The 19807-nt window shown below is 39.4% G+C and overlaps 4 protein-coding genes across 8 annotated transcripts; 3 read left to right on the plus strand and 1 right to left on the minus strand.

Moving 5' to 3' along the window:
- Window positions 1-24: 24 nt before the first annotated feature.
- LOC140783210 (DNA mismatch repair protein MSH5-like) lies at window positions 25-4833 on the plus strand. Of its 5 annotated transcripts, XM_073129997.1 has the most exons (12): window positions 25-847; window positions 1088-1164; window positions 1254-1340; window positions 1420-1481; window positions 1593-1635; window positions 2860-2938; window positions 3019-3104; window positions 3205-3236; window positions 3377-3399; window positions 3580-3603; window positions 4078-4193; window positions 4420-4833. In XM_073129997.1, the coding sequence occupies exons 1-12, from the start codon at window positions 821-823 to the stop codon at window positions 4439-4441; spliced, it is 678 nt and encodes a 225-aa protein (XP_072986098.1). In that variant the 5' UTR covers window positions 25-820; the 3' UTR covers window positions 4442-4833. The 5 variants fall into 5 exon arrangements, with proteins under 5 accessions (XP_072986098.1, XP_072986096.1, XP_072986094.1 ...); XM_073129995.1 differs by lacking the exon at window positions 3377-3399 and having other exon boundaries at window positions 32-847; window positions 3034-3104; XM_073129993.1 differs by lacking the exon at window positions 3377-3399 and having other exon boundaries at window positions 34-847.
- Window positions 4834-8588: 3755 nt separating this feature from the next.
- Window positions 8589-11148, plus strand: LOC140783209 (probable 5'-adenylylsulfate reductase 1, chloroplastic). The gene is made up of 6 exons (XM_073129992.1): window positions 8589-8757; window positions 8848-9163; window positions 9577-9925; window positions 10011-10148; window positions 10250-10570; window positions 10664-11148. The coding sequence occupies exons 1-6, from the start codon at window positions 8700-8702 to the stop codon at window positions 10892-10894; spliced, it is 1413 nt and encodes a 470-aa protein (XP_072986093.1). The 5' UTR covers window positions 8589-8699; the 3' UTR covers window positions 10895-11148.
- A 1106-nt stretch (window positions 11149-12254) lies between these two features.
- LOC140783483 (pentatricopeptide repeat-containing protein At5g66520-like) lies at window positions 12255-14189 on the minus strand. Its single transcript, XM_073130380.1, has one exon. The coding sequence runs from the start codon at window positions 14187-14189 to the stop codon at window positions 12255-12257; it is 1935 nt and encodes a 644-aa protein (XP_072986481.1).
- A 2705-nt stretch (window positions 14190-16894) lies between these two features.
- Window positions 16895-18126, plus strand: LOC140783201 (uncharacterized). The gene has a single exon (XM_073129982.1). The coding sequence runs from the start codon at window positions 17036-17038 to the stop codon at window positions 17729-17731; it is 696 nt and encodes a 231-aa protein (XP_072986083.1). The 5' UTR covers window positions 16895-17035; the 3' UTR covers window positions 17732-18126.
- Window positions 18127-19807: the final 1681 nt, after the last annotated feature.

A 19807-nucleotide genomic window follows, 5' to 3' on the forward strand; every position in this document is an offset into this window, starting at 1 on the left:
GTGTTGCGAATTTGCTAACTGTTTGTTACTTTGTTCTTTCCAGTGAATTGAATAGGGTTCTCAGGATCCCATCTTTAATTTCTTGAGTCATTCATTTTTATGTCGATGTTACTGAATGTGGGTGTTGAGTGCAATGTGCTCATTCCACAACCAAAATTATTCTACAATAATCTACATATAATAGGATGATCTTCCACAAGAATTCAGATCAATGGTAACGTTCTACACTTTGTTGGTTGGGACTTCACTACCTAAAATTGTAGTATGTTCCAAGAGTTGGGTTCTTTTTGCCAATCAAAGTGGCACATTATCTGGATTCAGAACATACATGTCACAGTTAGATTATTTGATCCATATCCTTGCAAGTATTACAGTATAGAAGGGAGTGAAGGGACCTTTACCTTGCATAAGGCACAGGTTAATGAGACAGCTTTGGTGTGCCAGTTGGTTTTGTTATTTTTTTTCTTCTTTTATTGCTGACTAGGTTATTATCTTATTTACATTTCTGCGCATGATAAATTGAGTTTGATATCAATATTATATTATTCATCAAATTATGGATGACCGTGCCGGCGGCGTACTGGCACGTGGCAGAAGGGGTGCCGCACGACACCACTCCTAATGGCTTCGCCGCTCGCCATCGAGCTACCCGTCGCCAATCACCGAGCGCCGCTCAATTCGGATTTGCAACTTAAATTTTTAACCCCTCTCTCTCTCTCTCTCTCTCTCTCTCTCTCTCTCTCTCTCTCTCTCCCCTCTCTCGGGCTAGGGCACCCGATGAAGCGACAGTGACGTCGAAGGCAAAGGTGAGCGGCAAGCGATGGCAACGGCGACTGCGAAGGCGAATGTGAGTATCCTTTATCTTTTTCTCTTCTTTTCTTACGACACGGTCGGCAAGTGCTGCTGCACATGCCGTGCCGTGCCGGTCATGGTCGGCACGGTCCGTGCCTGTGGCACGACCATCGTTGCATCAAATAATTATAAACTTGTTTCCTTGATATAGAAATTAATATTCTGATGGAAATGTCTTGCTGATTGTTTCAAGCATTGTCTTATCTCTTAAGTACCTAAGATAATGCTATTTCAGGTGGCATTGGTGGTTTTTCTTTCCCATATTGGAAGTTTTGTACCAGCTGATTCTGCTACTGTTGGAATGACTGACAGGTTTGATACAAGCTGGAAAAGCATACTTGTTTCCAAAGTGATGTAGTGATAGACATGGGTAAATTGATTTTTAGAAATATGTATTGCAGGATATTTTGTGCTATGGGAAGCAAACCAATGACAACTGAACAATCAACTTTTATGATTGATCTACATCAAGTAGGAATGATGCTTAGGTATTCTAGATATTGTTTATTTCATTCAGTAGATTTTTTTGCTATTATGAATTATGTGCTTCATTTTGATGATTTACAGGCAAGCAACATCAAGGTCCTTGTGTTTATTGGACGAATTTGGTAAGGGTACCCTCACAGAAGGTTAGTCATGAAGAAGTCTATGAAGTAAAGTTCAATATTTATGATATGCTCATTATATTAACTAACTAACATCTAGGCTTTTCTTTTTTGTATATTCCAAAAATTGTGAAGATGGTATCGGGCTGCTTGGAGGAACTATCAATCATTTTGCTATGTATGACCACCCTCCAAAGGTTGGATAATAATAGTAATTAATGAAATCTGATCATATGTGCACTCCATGATTCAAGAGCATCTCATACAAGATCTTGCATAATATGAAGTTCTTGAGAATTTCTGCACTTGCTGCTAATATAGTGCTTTTTGGTGCAAGTAGTCTAACTAACCAGTTGGTTATTGACAGTCTAGGAGCAACTCTGTGGTATTTTTTCCCTATAAATATGGATATACTATAGGAGAAAAGGGCCCACCATGTGATCTGAATTAGACTCCTATATCTTGAACTTTATAAAGTACTTAAAAGTCAAAAGGCTCAGGTTTATACTAGTTTTTAGATGAATTCATTTGGTTTCTGTTGTGAACTTCTAAAACAGTTGTTGGTAGTTTTACAATCCACCTTGACTGCAACTGTTTAGTATCATTCAAAATGTCAACATCTATATGTAGAAGTTCGTTGTAAAGTAAGGTTAACTAAGGGAAGTTCAGGAGTTAATTAAGGATGCAAGAGTCTATTGTTGACAAATTCAGTGTTTTCACTACTCTTTCCATGCATTGTTTGGTTTAAGCACATCTTGTCACAACTAAATTAGATTTCTTTGCCAACTCCTGCAACTACTATACACAAACATGCTTACATGTTCCCGAATCATTTAATCTAATTACTTGCTCATTTAGTTCTTCAACCAGTAATCATGTTCAGAAGTGATTTCTAGGGCATATAAGAATATCTTAGGCCACCACTGTTCCAATGATTGGGTCCTACCAGCCTTATAACAGAACATCATGAGTTTGACTTTTCATGCGGACAGTAGGGTGAATATTTGGTGGGTTTTCTGTCGGATAGTTATATGTGCAGAGTTTGTGCACATTAAGGTGGATATTTGGTATGTAAGATATATCTTGGGATGGTTGATTCAGTTGTTTAACTTATATAATAGGGAGGGCTAGTCTAGTATTAGCATATGAGTTCCAAAAGAATATATGTGTGTGTGTGTGCGCGCGCACGCGCGCGTGCCTAGGCAACTTATCAGTCATGCCAGGGATAACTTTTAACTGATCAAATTTATCCTCCAAATTTTCATTTCTCGAAAAAAGCAATTCAGTTATTGTGTATGCATGAATTTATATTTATAAACAACTCAGATCTAGGTATCTTTCTCTTTCTAATTTTCTTGCCATAATTAATCTCATCCTTGAGTAACTTTTGAAAATAGAGCAGACATGGGCATATTTTCTTACTGCAGGTACTCTTGTGCACTCATTTGACAGAGATCCTTACTGATAATTTCTTACCACAGGTTAGTAAAGGTAACCTACCAGCTTACATTTTCAGTTTGTCATTTTCCATTTGGAAGGATAATTTTAAGAAACATTACAGTCTGAACAAATCAAGTTGTACACAATGAGTGTATTGAGACCTGACAGTAGTTCTACAAGCAGTGATGACATCATTTTTCTATATAGGTACGTTGGTTTTTCCTTTTATGTACTGCAGCCTTTTTCTATCTTTCAGTGATTTCTGTTTACTGTTGTGTTGCTAATCTTGGGCATATCTGCTGTGAAGACTTGTACCTGGGCATGCACTTCTAAGCTACGGTTTGTACATGTATTTTACTTTCTTATTATTCCCAGATAGCAGATAGCCTACTGCTGCATATTTATTTGATATGTGGTATATATTATATAACATCCTCACAAAAAGATTTAACACATTTTAGCGATTGAGTCCAACTCAGGATCTGAAAATCCTCATCCTGAGGTGAGTAGTAGATAGCACTTTTTCAGTTTTTATCCCCATATAGAAATTAGCTTTTCACAATCACAAGGCATAACCAATGGCTAGATATCTCTAAATACTTTTCTCAAAGTTTTAATGTAAAATGTTAAAATGTATGTTTTCCACTATTTTTCAAACGTAATGCAATTTGATTTGCTGCAGGATTGCATTGTGCGCGGCTTGCTGGTATGTTCTCACTTCTCAGGAATGCCAGAATTGTACTGTACTGTTCAATATTGCAGAATTTACTGTGCCACAATATCTGCTATATATGTCTCAAAATTAACTTTAGAGCAACGCATGAGCTAAACTTGTCATGAATACTTAAACTTGATATTATTTTTTAGCAGTGGGAAAATGTTTAGGTAGAAACATAAACAGAAAAATCAATGATTCATAAATTTGACCTATAATAAATGTTAAAATTGATGAGTATAGGTTGACATGCTAGACATAATGATATTTGGTAGATCTTCAATTTGACAATATAATGTAAACATGAGCCAAATTCATGTCATTTGAAATGTTGATATCATTGAACTTGCAATTCTATATAGCTAGTAGGGAATTTTCTTAAACAAAAATGGCGAGTCTTCAGCACAAGCAATTAAACAGAACATTCGTATGAAAATTGAGGTGGCACTATTACACTCATTGTAGGAGTACCTGATGAGGTGGTTGAAAGAGCTGCATTTCTTTCGGAGGTTTTCAAGTCAAAGAAGCCTATCAGCCGCTTGCTTTCTCAGAATTTATTGGCCAAAGACCAGCACTACAAGGTGGTGACCATGGCACAGATAAATAACTAATCTATTAGTCATTTAGTCCTTTCACAAATGAATATAGTGTTGATGTGTAAAATAAGGATATTAATGAATATAATGTAATTGCATTGTTCTTCTAATAGAATAATTCACTAGCTTATATTTGTTATTACCTGGTCATTTGCTGCAGAGAATTAAGGAACTTGTGATATGCCTGATGTTTATTCATAACTATTTGCAGGATGTGGTGTCTAAGATGCTAGCTTTTGATGCATATAAAGGTGATCTCGACATTTTCTTCCAGGATATCTTCCCTCCAGAATCCTAGCATTTACTTTCCCATGTTTGAGAGGGTGGGTTTTCAGGAAAAGGGATTTCATTTATCTTGAGATTCAAGTCCACTGTGTTGCTGGATTCGTGCAAGATTCATATTTCATGTTGTGGAATATGCCTATTATGGGACTCTTGTTTAGCTCCATGTCGCTCACTTTGAGCAGGATTTGTATGTATTTTATGTAATTGCTGATTTTGTTGAAAATTGCTGTTCTCTAATAATCTGCTTTGGATTGTGGGTCTGATCGGATTGTTGAGAATGCGCTTGTTACAATGTACACAAAGTCTGGTAAAGTAAAAGATGTGAATGTTGTATTTGAAAGGATTTTGGATAAGGATTTGATCTATTAGGATTTGATGATTGCTGGTTTTGCACAGAATGGTTGTGAATTGTTGGATGCTTTGTAGCTTTTTAAGGAAACGATTTGTATAAGAGTTTGCTGTCCCAATGAGTTCCATTTTGGTGGTGCATTCAGTGCTTGTGGTAGTATGCTTCAGCTGAAATATGGACAGCAGATCATGGACTGTGTCTAAAATTTGGGTTGGACAGTGACACATTTTCTGGGTGTTCAGTGAGTGACGTATTCAAGTTGTAAAAGGTTAGATTCTGAAATTCCATCGTAAGTGCTTTTTCATATGGAGGTCTTATTAATGAAGCCATAGTATTGTTTTCTGATATGAGAGACTTAGGCCTAAAACCTTATGAGATTAGTGTTTGCTGCTTCTTTGAGCCTTTAATGGCTATGCTTTTTTTTAATTTTTTTGTATCAGGGTCAACTAGGCCACTCCTACCTCGTGAAGGTGGGTTTGGATGTAGATGTTTATGTCTGTAATGATCTGCTCACGATGTATATGTGATGTTCAGGCCACACTACTGCATTATATCTCTTTGAAGAAATAGAAGATTGGGACTCATTGTTTCTTGGACCATTATTCTTACTGCATGTTTACAACACCAGTAATTAGAAAATTCCTTAGGTTGTTAAAATCTATGCATAAGTCAGTCAAGAAGCTGGACCAGATCACGTTGAATACTGTACTGACTTGACTTACTTGGAAACGGGAAAACAGATGCATTCCTATGCTTTTAGAGATGGATTGGAGACTGACGTGATGATAAGCAATGATATGATTGATACATATGCAAAATGAGGAAGCTTAGATGATGCAAAGAAATTGTTTGGAAGGATGCGCAATAGTTGTGAAATCGCTCCTACAAAAGAGCATTGTTCTTGTGATAATTGATTTACTTTCTCGTGCTGGCTAATCGTGTGAGGCTACAAGTTTTCTTGAGAGAGATGCCACTCAAACCTGATATTATAATGCAGAAAACTAAATTAGCTGCATGCAGGGTCCATAACAATGTGGAGATCGAAAAGAGGGTACAGAAGGTATTTTAAAGATCGGATGAGTTTGCCAGGCTAAAGAAGTGATGAAAAGAGTGGTGTGAGAAGTCTCCTGGAAAGATCTGGATCGAGGTCAAGGGAGAATAGGTTGCTTTGTGGCAGAAGACAGATCACACCCAGAATCCAAGGACATATATGCAATGCTGGATCTATTAGAATTTAGAAATCGACGTGAGGAAAGCTGGCTACTCACCCAAACTATCAGGTTGGCATGTTAATAAAAAACTTCTAGATGATGAATCACTGAGAGACCATGTTCTATGTGAATGTGGTTATGGTACTCAAACCAAGTCATGTGGAATAGATGTCCCATTTTTTAGGTGCCAAAAAATTGATAGGAAGTGACGCTAGTTGTTCTTGTCCAATATTGCATAAGCACTTGGTGCACTAGAGTTTTTGGTGATCTAACGGCCCCACCTTCAATAATGTGGAATTCTTTTGCTACAAGCAGGTGCTGCGCCTTCTCGTGGATCTCGGGCAATTTCCTCTTTGTAGCAGCTGTCTGATATGCAGCTTTTACTGTAAGGTTTGAAAAAGGTTGACCCACCATTGTCTTTCTTCTTTTCATTCACATTTTATGATGTTTAATTAAACTAACATTTCTTCTTTTGTTCTTTACTTAATACTAGAGCGTCGTTAGCATCATAGTTATATGCTAGTTTCCGTAATGTTTCAGTAGTTTCAGTAAAGGTGAAACTACTGAAACATTACTTCTCTAATAGCATATGTACTAATTGCAGTTTTGCAGGATCTATCTTTGATAAAGCTTTTCCTTTTGCTACTAAGTTGGAATTGAAGCATGACTTATGTTGCAACTATCAACTTGCAACTTCTTCTCTGGAGCTAATCGTGTGATCTGCTGCTGCTCCTTTGTGTTAAACTCAGGTATCCTCCTCCATTTTTTTGTGCAACTAATTGTACGTCAATCTCTTAATAGCCATTTGCTATCTAGTAATTAGATTCAACTATAAGGTTTTAAAGCTGCTAGTTTTCCTGCAAATGTTTGCCTCTTATATTTCTAAAATGGTATAACATCCTCGAAAGAAAAAGAAGAAAAACTCTTCCATGAGTTTCCTTCATAGGCAAATACATATAAGATCCTTCTTTGACCACAATTAGCCAATCTCCTACATCACCTAGCGGGCTAAGAGAGATGTTTCCATTCCGTGAAAGGCAAATCCTTTACTTGTCATTCATCAGTTGTGTCACACATCCAATATGTTGCTCTCAGGCTTATGGGCCTCAAGAAATGAGTGGATCTCACCAAAGAATTTTATTGAACTTGCCTGAATATACCTTGTGCTTCTTTTGTTTGTTAGCATCAAGCAGTCCGCCCTATTATATTCAATGACATTATTGATTTCCTTTCTCCTAACTCTGAGTCGCTATCATTCTCGCCAAGGCCTTTCAAATTATATCTTAAAATTGGCTTATTTCACAACTTGGGGGAGTCTAATGCCGAGCTGAGCTTCGTTTAATTTTGTGGGCTTTGCTTGTTGAATGCTAATACATGAGCTGTTGGTGCATCAAGTCATCAAATGATGTTTACACTGACTCATTCAAATTTATAATCGAATAGCTCTTCTTTGAATTCTGCAAGCGTCCTGAAAAACTCTATTATTTTCCAGCCACTTAATCATATATCATATCCCATCACTTTTACGCCGTCCAGTTTATTCCGACATATTCTTTCGATTTCTGTTTGTTAGCTTCGTGCAACGCCAGTCACTCAATTTATTTCGTCATATTTATTTAGAATCTCTTTTTTTCTGTACTAGATTGATGTTGTTAGGAACACGTGGACCACACAATGTGCAAGGAACTCTCTCTCTCTCTCTCTCTCTCTCACTCACGAAAAAAGAAGAAAAATGTGCAATAACTTTGGGTACTTGGAATAAGCCCCCAAATTCACACATAAGATAATCCAAGGCCATACGTTTCTAATACGCCCAACACCACTGTATTAAAAGAGTTTTTCTGGTCATCCATTGCGTAACCAACCGAACAAGAAATCTATATTTAAGGTTTTATTTGATTTGAATCTAGATATCTCCTGAACTGCTTTAGGACTCGTAATCTAGTTCAATAATTAAATTTTTTTTTATTTTTTATTTATATTTAACTAAATTTATTTATTTTTTAAAAAAATTAAGCTTAACCTCAAACTAAATAAAATATAATAAAAAAATAAGAAAAGGAGACCAAAAGGCCGAAGCAACCTCAATGGTTTAATATTCCGATCCAACTATCTAATCCTGCTAGGTGCCTAGGATGGTGATATATGAAAGTGTAACATTGAATAATGATGGATATTATGAAGAGGATTAATAATAATAATTTTGCCACGTTGCAAATTTAGTTATATAGACAACATTAGAAAGGAAAGAAAACATGAAATCTTTAAGGACCCCTACCATCTTTGCAATAAAAAATGAATAGAGAGGGTAAACATGGAGAAAGTAATACTTTTCCTTAATCTCACTGCCCCCAACGGCTCGAGCTCCTGATGACAAGTGACGGAAGCGCTTCGCTACATCCAAGCGACGACTCGATTCGCCAGTAGAAGCCTGCCGCGTGTCCAATCTGGCTGCTGTTCGGAATAGCGTCCAGGTTCATTGTACCGCGATTCCCTCCATCTTCCTTGGGTATTATATATCCTCACCTCCGTTCCCTAACCTAAGAGCGAGAAAAAGAAAAATAAATAGAAATCTCCCTAGAGAACTCAGAGCTCTCCAATTTTTTTGATTTAATTCCTTTTTTCTTTCAATATTTATTAATTTCCATGGCTTCGGCTACTGCTTCGATCTCTGCTCACTCGGTCGCCCTTCGTGATCGCAAAGGTTAGTTTGGTTCTTTCCTTCCATTTCTTTTTTTTTTCTTCGACTTGCTAATTTAGCTCTAAATTTCTCGAGTTCTTTGGCGCTACGCAGTGGTACAGAATGGGATTGTTAAGCAATTTGAGCTGTCGATCCCGATTTCGACGGTCGGAAACGCCTCGTCGAGCAGGAAGAGGGCGGTGAGGCCGCTGCACGCGGTGGAACCCGGGAAGCGGAGCGAGGCGGTGGTTCCGTCGGCGGCGGCGGCGGGCTCGGTGATGGCAGAGGTGGCCGGAGAGGTGATGGAGCAGGATAAGGAGGTGGTGGTGGATTACGAGAAGTTGGCGGAGGAGTTGGATAACGCTTCGCCGTTGGAGATTATGGACAAAGCTCTTGCGATGTTTGGGAACGAGATTGCCATTGCATTCAGGTGAGGAGATTGCTTCTATGTTTGGATTGGGTATTGGTACATTGAATTTACATATATGCCCTTGGTTCTCTGGAATATACCTGCCCGAAGCGCCGCTTTTGGTTGTGTGTTATATTGATGGACGCTATAAAAATGGATTCCCCCCTACCAATTTTTCTCTTTACCACGAGGTAATAACTTGGATAATTCCCTCTTTTTGGAGCTCCTGGAACCCGATATCTTAGCAACATCTTGGGATAATTATTTTGGGATTATGTTCTGATTGTTGACTGGCATACTTACTGGTCTGCTAGACCAGAGATTACCAAAGGGAATTGTTACTAGTGAAAGAAGAGATTAATCTATGCTTCTATCCGACTGTAAATTTGGTAACATAAAAGCTAATCTAGTCATTTGATCTACTTGTTCTGCAGTGGGGCAGAGGACGTCGCTTTGATAGAATATGCTCGGTTGACAGGTCGGCCTTTCAGGGTCTTCAGCCTTGACACAGGAAGGTTGAACCCTGAGACCTACAAGTTCTTCGACGCCGTAGAGAAGCGCTACGGGATTCACATCGAGTACATGTTCCCCGATGCGTCGGAGGTGCAGACGCTTGTGAGAACCAAGGGCCTCTTCTCGTTCTACGAGGACGGGCACCAGGAGTGCTGCAGAGTCAGGAAGGTTAGACCTCTCAGAAGGGCTCTGAAAGGCTTCAGGGCTTGGATCACTGGTCAGAGGAAGGATCAATCTCCTGGTACCAGAGCACATATCCCTGTTGTTCAGGTACAACCAAGTTCCTCAGTTTTCTCACTGAAGCAAGTGTTCATATGGTTTCAGTGCGTTGAAATTGTTCAATTTGGTGACGCAGGTAGATCCTTCCTTTGAAGGGATCGATGGTGGAGCCGGTAGCTTGGTGAAGTGGAATCCAGTTGCTAATGTTGACGGCATAGATATATGGAACTTCCTCAGGACCATGGATGTCCCTGTGAACTCCTTGCACTCACAGGTAAGGGAAAGACTTAATGAGTTCATGGATATCATATACATTGTAGGAATATTTGCTACCTATTGTTATATGATCTAACATTCTTTCCTTCCATGAATCAGGGCTATGTTTCGATCGGTTGTGAGCCGTGCACTAGGCCCGTCTTGCCGGGGCAACATGAGAGGGAAGGAAGGTGGTGGTGGGAGGATGCCAAGGCCAAGGAATGCGGTCTCCACAAGGGTAACATCGCACAAGAGGAGAAGCAAGAAGTAGGCGTTAATGGGAACGGGTCTGCCAACTCTGTAAATGGCACGCCGGACATTTTCGAGACCCGAGCGATAGTTAACCTTAGCCGGCCCGGAATTGAGAACCTACTGAGGCTGGAAAACCGCTCCGAATCTTGGCTCGTCGTTCTCTACGCGCCTTGGTGCCGGTTTTGCCAGGTAAGACTTAGTAAACAGTAGTTCCTTAATGATCTCTGTAAAGCTTAAATCTTGTTGCTGAAGAGAAGCCGTTTCTATTTTTTACAATTTCAGGGAATGGAAGCATCATACGTTGAATTGGCCGAGAAGCTCTCAGGCTCAGGTGTTAAGGTCGGCAAATTCCGAGCTGATGGAGACCACAAGGCATTTGCACAGAAAGAGCTGCAATTGGGAAGCTTCCCGACGATCCTCTTCTTCCCCAAGCATGCTTCTAGGCCTATTAAATATCCCTCTGAGAAGCGAGATGTGGATTCCCTTCTTACATTTGTTAATGCCCTGCGATGATTGGGTTGCTCGTCCCCTCGTTTCCCATTGGTTTGCCGGGTTTTTGTTATCAGAATTTGGAGATGGTTAGATTAGATAATTAAGTAGTGGAGTACTGTATCATAGTTGACTGCTGTTATCATGTCTCGAAGTGATTACAGCCAGAAAAGCATCGAGTGGCGGCTTCTGTTGTCCTACTTCCTTCTCCTTGTTGATGAGAAAGAATTGGGTTATTTTTTGCCCACTAGCTTCGAAATATAATATTGTTTATGTTCCATGATTCCCTGCAGAGTTGACCAAACCAAATGGGAACCTTCCTCTCACCTCTCTTAATGCTGATGTCGACTAGTTTACTGTTCATCGACTAGTTTGTGCTCAGCACAGTAACTGTAGCAGTATAGGCTACAAGTCTAATCCATAGCTTCATCGAGTCGACATCTGAAGAAGCTCAGGCTTAAAATTAATTTCTAGCCTAAGATTGATGACCAGTTTGCGTTTGAGCCATATGCATTCACGAAAAGAATTCGATCGAAGATGGAGATTTTAATAAATAAATAAATAGAAAAGGCCTAAGGAATCCGAATCAAAGCTGGGAGATAAAATGCCAAGGATAGGGATGCCGGAATGGTCCTATACTTGATATTGAGATAGAAGAGTAACGTTTATGTTTGACAAGTTTGCAGCCTTACCTTTCCACACCTCTAGTTTGGTCAACAGCTTCTCGTCTAGGTTCGCGCCAATTTTACTTGGTCAAGCGGCTTGATAATTTTCATAGCATTGTAGAAAGAATTCAGACTCTGTTAGTTACACATATGCTCAGATATTGTAAGGTAAGAGTGAGGAGCAAATTGATGGTGGATTAGGTGATGAGCCTAATATGGAAGCCTTATATATCTATCTTATATATGAATGTATTAACATAGCCCTTCGTATGTTTGAAGTGAATGCATAAGCAAATGTGAGTGTTCAGGCAAAGCTCAACATAGAAAAGATCTTAAGAAAAATATGAAAAGCAATGATTTCATCTAGTTTCTTTGTACATACCTATGAAGAAAAACCTCACGAAGATAGTGATAGTTCTCAGCAACAAGTTCTAAAATAGCTTCTCTTGATTAGCTCAGAGTTCCTCCAATAGGTTTTCTAAGAACTCTGTAAAGCAATACTTTCAAAGTTGAGATGAGTTCCAGCCCCCAAAATTTTTAGTAGTCTTTCTGCTAATTCGATGAGAAGGAAATCAATTTCCTATACATTATACGTTGTTTATCACTGTTAGTCTTGCGTCTTTGTGAAACTCATAGATCCTTGCACAGCTAATTCTTCCACCATCAGAATGCTAAATTCTTTAATCGTCTAGTCCTCTTATCATGCAAGTTCAGCTAAATCACCAGTAATCCATACAAGAACAAGTAGCATCCTTGAAATGGTGGAAACGACATCGGTCCCGCACGATAATTTCTCGATGATAAATCTTAGATAGTAGTTTCATGACTAAGTGGCAATCAATACAAACACGAAGGTTCTTTGTAATTCGAATTGTGGTACCTGGATCACTATGAATCAAACCAAAAGCAACAGCCAACTTCTCACTGTGGTGGAAAAGAGCAGTGCTCTTATCTTCCTCGTCCATATCAATCAAAATTTGGTCAGTTCTAGGTCTGTACCCCACCATTGTTAGCTTTCTCCTCATCTCATCCAGCATTGCATATATTTCTCCTCTTTGGGGATGAAAGTTATCTCCTGCAATGAACTCATGGACAGCACCTTTTATGTCTATAAAGCTACTCCCTGGTGTTTTATTTACCCCTCTTTCCTTCATCAATCTTCTAAGCGCAGCTACATCTTCCCACCTTCCATTAACTGCATATATGTTTGATAGTAGTGCATACCTTCCACTGTTTGTTGGCTCCAATTCAAGAAGCTTCTTTCCAATTCTTTCCCCTAATATAGCATCTTTATGGATCCTACAAGAATTTAGTAGAGCTCCCCAAATGGCACTGTTAGCCTTCATTGGCATTTTCTCGATCACATCCTCTGCCTCATCTAATAATCCTGCTCGACCATAGAGATCAACTAAACAACAGTAGTGATGAACATTTGGTCTCACCCCATATAATTTTTTCATGGAATTGAAATAATTCACTCCTTCATCAACCAGTCCAGAATGGCTGCATGCATTTAGAACACCGACGAATGTTACCTCATTAGGCACTATTCCATTCATTTCCATCTGCGAAAACAACTTTAGTGCATCTTTGGCACATCCATTGATTGCAAGACCTGAAATCATTGCACTCCAAGTAGTTGAATTTTTATCCTTCATCATATTGAAAACTTCGAAAGCCTTTTCCACACAACCGCATTTCAAATACATGTCAACCAGTGCGGTACCAATCCGAACACTAAGACATATATCTTTCTTTCTAACATACCCTTCGACCCACATCCCCTGTTCAACTGCCCCTAGATGAGCACATGCAGAAAGTACATTCACCAACACGCTCTCATTGGGCTCTTTATTCTCCTTCAACATCTCATGGAACAAATCCAACCCTTCCTTGAAACAGCTATCCTGAACATACCCATTTATCATGACGCTCCAAGATAGAACATCTCTGTCGTTAATTTCGTCAAACATCTTGCGTGCATCATCGAAGTGCCCACACTTCAAATACCCATCAAGCATCATGTTCACGGAAGCATCATTAAGCTCCGAAATCCCATCAAATGCAAGCCTTGCAGACTCAACGAGACCACATGAAGCATACATATAGACCAAGAAATTCTGAACCGAAGCTGTAGAATCCCACCCCAACTTGAACATTTGGGCATGCACCATTTTCCCAAATGGTAATGATGGTACTCTGGAGCACACTTTTAGTAGCAAAGGGAAGGTGTGGACATCAGGAAAGTCGATTACAGAAGATTCAAGAACATGGATGTAGAAGTGCAGGGCTTCAAGAGGGTCGGAACCAGAGGCATACGCGCGGATAAGAACATTCGCGACGAAAGCGTCGGGTTTTGGGATCCTGGAAAAGACTAGGCGGGCATAAGGGAGAGAGCCATTGGGAGAGAGGGCGGCGAAGGAGAGGATGCGGGACGCGACGAAGTTGTCACGAAAGGCGCCCGAGGTGATGGTTTGGGCGTGGATTTGGTGGAGGTGGGACATGGAGGTGCAAGAGAGTAGATGGTGGAGAGTTGGGTGCTGCGAGAGCAGCTGCGGGGTTGGCATCCATGGGGGTTTCGCCGAGTTCGGTTTGAAAGTTTTGGAGGGAGAGGTGGGAGTGGAAGGAAGAGCAAGGGTGGGAATGGCTGCCATTGGCGCCTGGGCGGTTGGGTGATGTTCGAATACTATAAATACGAATTATAAACAATAAGGAAAGAATGTAAACTGTAAAAATTAGGCAAAACGCAGGGTGCTAATAGCAAATTTTCCTATATCTTGTAAGCAAGCCCATGGGCTATTTTATTCGCAGACCGGCCAACGTTTACAAAACTAAATAAAAGTTTTCATGCCAAAAAAATAAAAATAAAATAAAAAAATTCCCTTGCAAGAAGGTGTGATCATGAACTAAATACTTGCACTACTTCTTTAAAATTTCAACATTGAACTGGGAGGTCCACGCATGCATATATTGAATGGAAAGAGATCGATCATGTGTGTCTTCCAGAACAAGCATAGATCGACCACCCAAACCTTCTTCCTCGAATTCCCCATATGACATAATATAATCACATGCATTGCATAGATGCTAGGCAAGCGAAAGACATGGAACAAACTTACACACTCTCTAGATCTTCACCTAATAATGGAGCAATTCGTATGTCCATAGCATGGACTAGTGAATAAATATAATAAACAAGAGAGATTTAGTTCATTCTAAACATCGAAGCTAGCAGCTTAGTGGTTGATAACACTACAAATCCATCTGTTTGTCACCTATAATGTTTGTTAGCCCTTCTTAATTAATTAATAATACATGTAGTCTTAAACAAACAATGTGTTTCAATAACATTAATTCCATGGACCCCATAATTAGGGATCGATCATGTGGCACTAAAAATTGGGGCAAACTCATATTGCCAGTTTGGGAATGTGGGATAATATGCAACTAAAGAGTGGTGTATTCCAATTGGGTCCAATCTGTCATACCTTATAGAGCAATCAGTGGGAGCCACGTGGGTACGTGTGTGTGTGTGTGATGACCAACGAACAATTAACGCATGGAGCCACGAAAGTTGAGTGGTTAATTAATCGATTGATGGATATGATGGCAAGAAATATCATGATGTCTATTATTTGGCAATAGTATTGTATGTATGATTGTTTAGGGATTGTATAGTTCCAAATTCTTATCATAATAATACAGTCAATATATATATAGAGAGAGAGAGAGAGGCTACGTGGCTACTGGCAAAAAGGATCGAAGAGACCCACTCAAAGAAGTTTCTACCTTTATTCTCGTCCACTTACATCTTCTTTTATCGCATATCTCATAAGGGACGTCTTAATCTTAATCGACTCTTAATGTACTACTTAGTTGCCAAGCTTATGACTCTAAAAATGCCACTAATATATAGATATAATTTGGCTATTTGCTTTCTTTATTAAATTCTATGGGTGCGGCCCATGTGCATGGCTCTACGTATATAGCATGCGTTATTTTTTCCTCATACGCCAACTCACAGCCGGCCTACTATACCCATAACGTATTAATTAATCATGCTTACCTTATAAGAATGCTATGGTTGAGAATATAAATAGAGTTAGAGGAATTTTGGCGAGATCTTTGTCGTTGCCTTGTGGCCTGTCGAATAAGGCAGTCAGCCTTTGGTGGATAAGCTGGATTCCCCTCTCTTTTTCTTGCTTGCTTGTCACATAGACATTCTCTTTCCCTCGTCACATTTTGATAACCGTGCAATTGGTGTTATTCTATTTTCTTGATCAACTTTAGTTTATTATTATTATTTTTTATGTTTTGCGTTTCAACATGAGCCAATCAAAATGGGAATCTCATAGTGGAGGTGGGTGGTATGTGACGTGGTGGGTCCAGCACTCACCACTCGGATTTGACCAGCAATTCTCTTTTGCCTTCTACGCCCTTCCTAGCCAAGGCCAGAGCCTTCACTAGCTCGTCCTTCATTTCAAACTCGGTGAATCACTCTATTATTTAGATAACTTAATTATATACTTGGCTTTATAATTATATATATATATATATATATATGTAAGTGTCTACATATTTAATAACAAGTTGGCGATCAAAGTACGTATTTAATAGATCCCTGTCGTTTTGGCTCCACAGTCTCCTCTCTGTCTTTGCTTTAATTGTGGGTCATAGTTAGGGAGATCCCTCGGGGAACGACAAAATCCACACAGCTCTTAATATAACCACTGGATCGATCTCTCTGTGTGTCAGTCTAGCTATAAGATTAATAAGGTAAGTAATTAGTTAAGAAGAGCATGTGAAAACCCACATGGTTGTGGGCACCAAATTCCCCTTCCGATCTACGTTAGTGAGTCCACATGGTGGGTATATTGTTTCTTTCTTTCAAGGCACAGAGGGTTGGCTCTCCTTTTAATACTACGTGCATAGGGAACCACATCTAATTAACTATTAACTTAGCGAAATATATATCTCTCTCTATCTAATGCTAATTGCCTTGGGTCTCTTTCTCTCTCTCTCTCTTGTCTCTACACATCTTCTCTCTAGCTAGTATTAACAGGGGACCCACATAGACATGGGTCTCTCTCAGTGATATCTCACTCACCATTTCCTCGTCAAGGAAGGATTCCTATCAAAGAAATCAAGAATGCTCTCTAATGGTCACAAGTTTGGTTTCACACTGGCCCACAACTCCACATGCATCTCTCTCTCTCTCTCGTTCGATGAGTTTCTCTCTCTATAAATCACCATCAGGTCTAATAATGCTGCATGCTTGTTTTGTTGCCTAGCTATTGGAGCGGAACCTTCCCCTTGGTTCCATTATTCACTCACCCCTCCCCCCCGCCCCCCCCCCCCACCAATCTAAGCTTCCATTACCAATCCCTTTCACTTTCCCTTCTCTTACACACCTCAAGAAATAAACTCTTCTGTTCTCTTCTTCTTCTTCTTCTTCTTCTTCTTCTTCTCCTCCTCCTTCTCCTTCTTCTATGTGCAGAGAATGGAAGAGAAGCCCAGTACTACTACAACTGCTGCAGCTAATGCCAACAACAAGACTATGACGCACACGTGTCCCCGGTGCCATTCTTCCAACACCAAGTTTTGCTACTACAACAACTACAGCCTATCCCAGCCGCGCCACTTCTGCAAGGCCTGCAAGCGCTACTGGACACGTGGCGGCACCCTGCGCAACGTCCCCGTCGGTGGCGGCTGCCGCAAGAACAAGCGCGCCAGTAAGAAGCCCTCGCTGGTGACCGCGCAGCCGCACCGCATCCCGAGCCTTACTACCCTCCAGTTACCGAATCCCACCCCTCAACTCGATGGATCCCTCATGAATAACCCGTTGTTTTATCCCTCGTCTTCCTCGGATATGAGCGCTCTATTCCCGAACCTTATCCAACCTCATATCGGCGACGGTTACCAAATTGGTGGTCAGCTTCAGCAGTTAGATCTCGGCGACGACTACCTACCAATTGGTTCTTCGATCTCGTCATCTCTAGAGGAGTCCTTGCTTATGTCAAGCCTTAAGCAACCCAAGAGGGAGGAGAACTACCAGGCTTTTATGCAGTACGATAACTCCCAAGGTTTGGCTCATGCGATTGCTCCAATTGACCAATCTTTCCTATATTGGAATTCTGGCTCAAGTAATTGGCCCGAGAGTAGCAACTATGGCTCCTCACTTGCACCTCTAATCTAGTTGCAAAAGCTTCGATCTCATGGGGACTTGGTTTCCTTTCGTAATTGCTTAAAGTGTTCGTTTGAATCTCAGTACACGTTTGCATCAGAGAAGACTGGAGCTGGATCGAGCAGTAGTAAGTTGGCATTTCATGTTGTATATAAGGATGGCATGCACGATGGGATTCTGGTGCAAAATTGGTTATTAATTAAGTGGTTCGGGTCTTCTTCTCCACAAGAGGATTTGATCAGATCATACTGGTGTAGAGCAATTAGGAAGCTAGTAAGTTATTTTTCTATTGCTGGCTTTGAGTGTTTGTGGTGTCTCACTTATTGACAAAGAGTGTTATTTTTTCTCTTTCTTCTTATTGATGGTTTACATTAACTTGAAGGACTATTATCTCATTATATGCTTAATTATGCGTATCCTTTTGTCCTTTTGAGAAATAATTTTGGTGTGCAGATGAACATATTTTAAATTCTTGCGTATATCACACACTCGTAGTTTACACTTTAAAGTAGTCTATGTATAGAACATAAGTATAACTTGAAGTACTTCACTGGTCTGGCAGATGAACATAAGTTTAATTCTTGGGTATACCACACACTCTTTTAGTTTAAAGTAGTCTATCTATAGAGCCCTATGTCTCAGAAGAAAAAGAACTTTAGTGATGTACCCCATGAGATGAGATAAAGCAGCTTCTTCTCTTTTCTGCTTGTCAGATAGCAATTGGACCAGTTAGGTTAGCTGTGATTAAAATGGTAACTTTGTCCCATGGTCACTGATCTCTTTGTAGATGTACTTTTAAGACTACTAATTGATGCAGCTAGCAATCAAATAGAATTTTCTGTATAGTTATATAATTAGTAATGCATTATATGCAGCAACGCTAATTATTATTCGGACTGAAATTTATGACACTTTCATAACAATGGCAAACATGAATACGAGTATTCTGAGACCTTCATTTTCTTGTTGGGAATGTATTATGTTTGTCAAAAATCAGAAAGAATGAAGGCAACTGTGGGTATTAGCTGTTTAGTCAATTTAAATCGTTATTTCTTTATTAATCCAATTACTTTGCTCTTTGAAGTCGTTCCGGGCTTCAAAAAGTGTTCATATTTAGCTTTCAGAAGTTTCAATAAAGCACTACTTATATACACTGAGACATAGAGAAATAAGACAAGAACATTGATTTCCATTATCTTATTCATTACATTCATTTGATTATGGGATAGTTTCACTTAAAACGTCCGAACTATCACTCATTTTTATATACATCTCATGATTTTTTTTTTTTGTGTGGATATTTGTAGACTCCCTAAATTATTATAAATATATCACTTTGACACTACAACAGAAAAGAAAAAAAGACACAAGTGTTATATGAATATAGAGTATAAAGGGTACATTAATATTTCTCTTTCTTTCTTCACATAAAAAATAAAAGTATAAAAATTACAAATATATTTACATAGTCACACAACAGCTTATTAATAAAAAGTATATGAAAAACTAATACAAGGGACATGTGAGAGATTTCTAATAGTTTAGGAGTCTATGTACAAAATAAATGTTTACGGATACATATAGAAACAAGTGATAACTTAGGGGGTCAAAGTGACAGTATCTCTTTAATTAGCTCGTTTTTGTAGCACATGATCAAGCATGATTACAGACTATTTGGTCGCTATTCGTTGTGGAAGTTGTGCTATTTGTAAGACTTAATGCAAAGAAAGTATCTGTTTCTAGGCTACTCGATCCAGTTTGCAAAGTCGTATACTTAATTTGCTTTTCTTATCAGTGTTAAAAGATGAGAGATCGTTCATTCTGGAACAAGATGAGAGAAGATTAGGACATAAATAATCACATAATCAAGTGCTTGCACCGTGTTATAGAGTTTCTCCATATAGATACATACAAAGATGCCGTTGAGCAAAATGCTAGCCTCTTCCTTGCTCTCAACTCAAATGGCTCAATCTCATGTAATGTCAAACCTGAAGTTGTGATCATGAGAATATTCCACACTAAGAAGTTGATGCAAAAATGCACTTCATCTTAGTAGTTGTTTTCGATTTTTCCTTCTCAATCAACAAT

Source organism: Typha latifolia, chromosome 3, assembly GCF_019914945.1.
Source record: "Typha latifolia isolate L0001 chromosome 3, TyphaL0001v2, whole genome shotgun sequence".
NCBI classification, from domain to species: domain Eukaryota; kingdom Viridiplantae; phylum Streptophyta; class Magnoliopsida; order Poales; family Typhaceae; genus Typha; species Typha latifolia.

What these genes read in the sequence shown, in the direction of transcription:
- LOC140783210 (XM_073129993.1), top strand. Translation starts at nt 821, where the DNA reads ATGGCAACGGCGACTGCGAAGGCGAAT. An exon ending in ACTGTTGGAATGACTGACAG is followed by an intron (nt 1,165 to 1,253) that starts GTTTGATACAAG and finishes TATGTATTGCAG; the next exon opens with GATATTTTGTGCTATGGGAA. An exon ending in GACATCATTTTTCTATATAG is followed by an intron (nt 3,105 to 3,204) that starts GTACGTTGGTTT and finishes TCTGCTGTGAAG; the next exon opens with ACTTGTACCTGGGCATGCAC.
- LOC140783209 (XM_073129992.1), top strand. Translation starts at nt 8,700, where the DNA reads ATGGCTTCGGCTACTGCTTCGATCTCTGCTCACTCGGTCGCCCTTCGT. An exon ending in TGAACTCCTTGCACTCACAG is followed by an intron (nt 10,149 to 10,249) that starts GTAAGGGAAAGA and finishes TCCATGAATCAG; the next exon opens with GGCTATGTTTCGATCGGTTG. An exon ending in CTTGGTGCCGGTTTTGCCAG is followed by an intron (nt 10,571 to 10,663) that starts GTAAGACTTAGT and finishes TTACAATTTCAG; the next exon opens with GGAATGGAAGCATCATACGT.
- LOC140783483 (XM_073130380.1), bottom strand. Translation starts at nt 14,189, where the DNA reads ATGGCAGCCATTCCCACCCTTGCTCTTCCTTCCACTCCCACCTCTCCC.
- LOC140783201 (XM_073129982.1), top strand. Translation starts at nt 17,036, where the DNA reads ATGGAAGAGAAGCCCAGTACTACTACAACTGCTGCAGCTAATGCCAAC.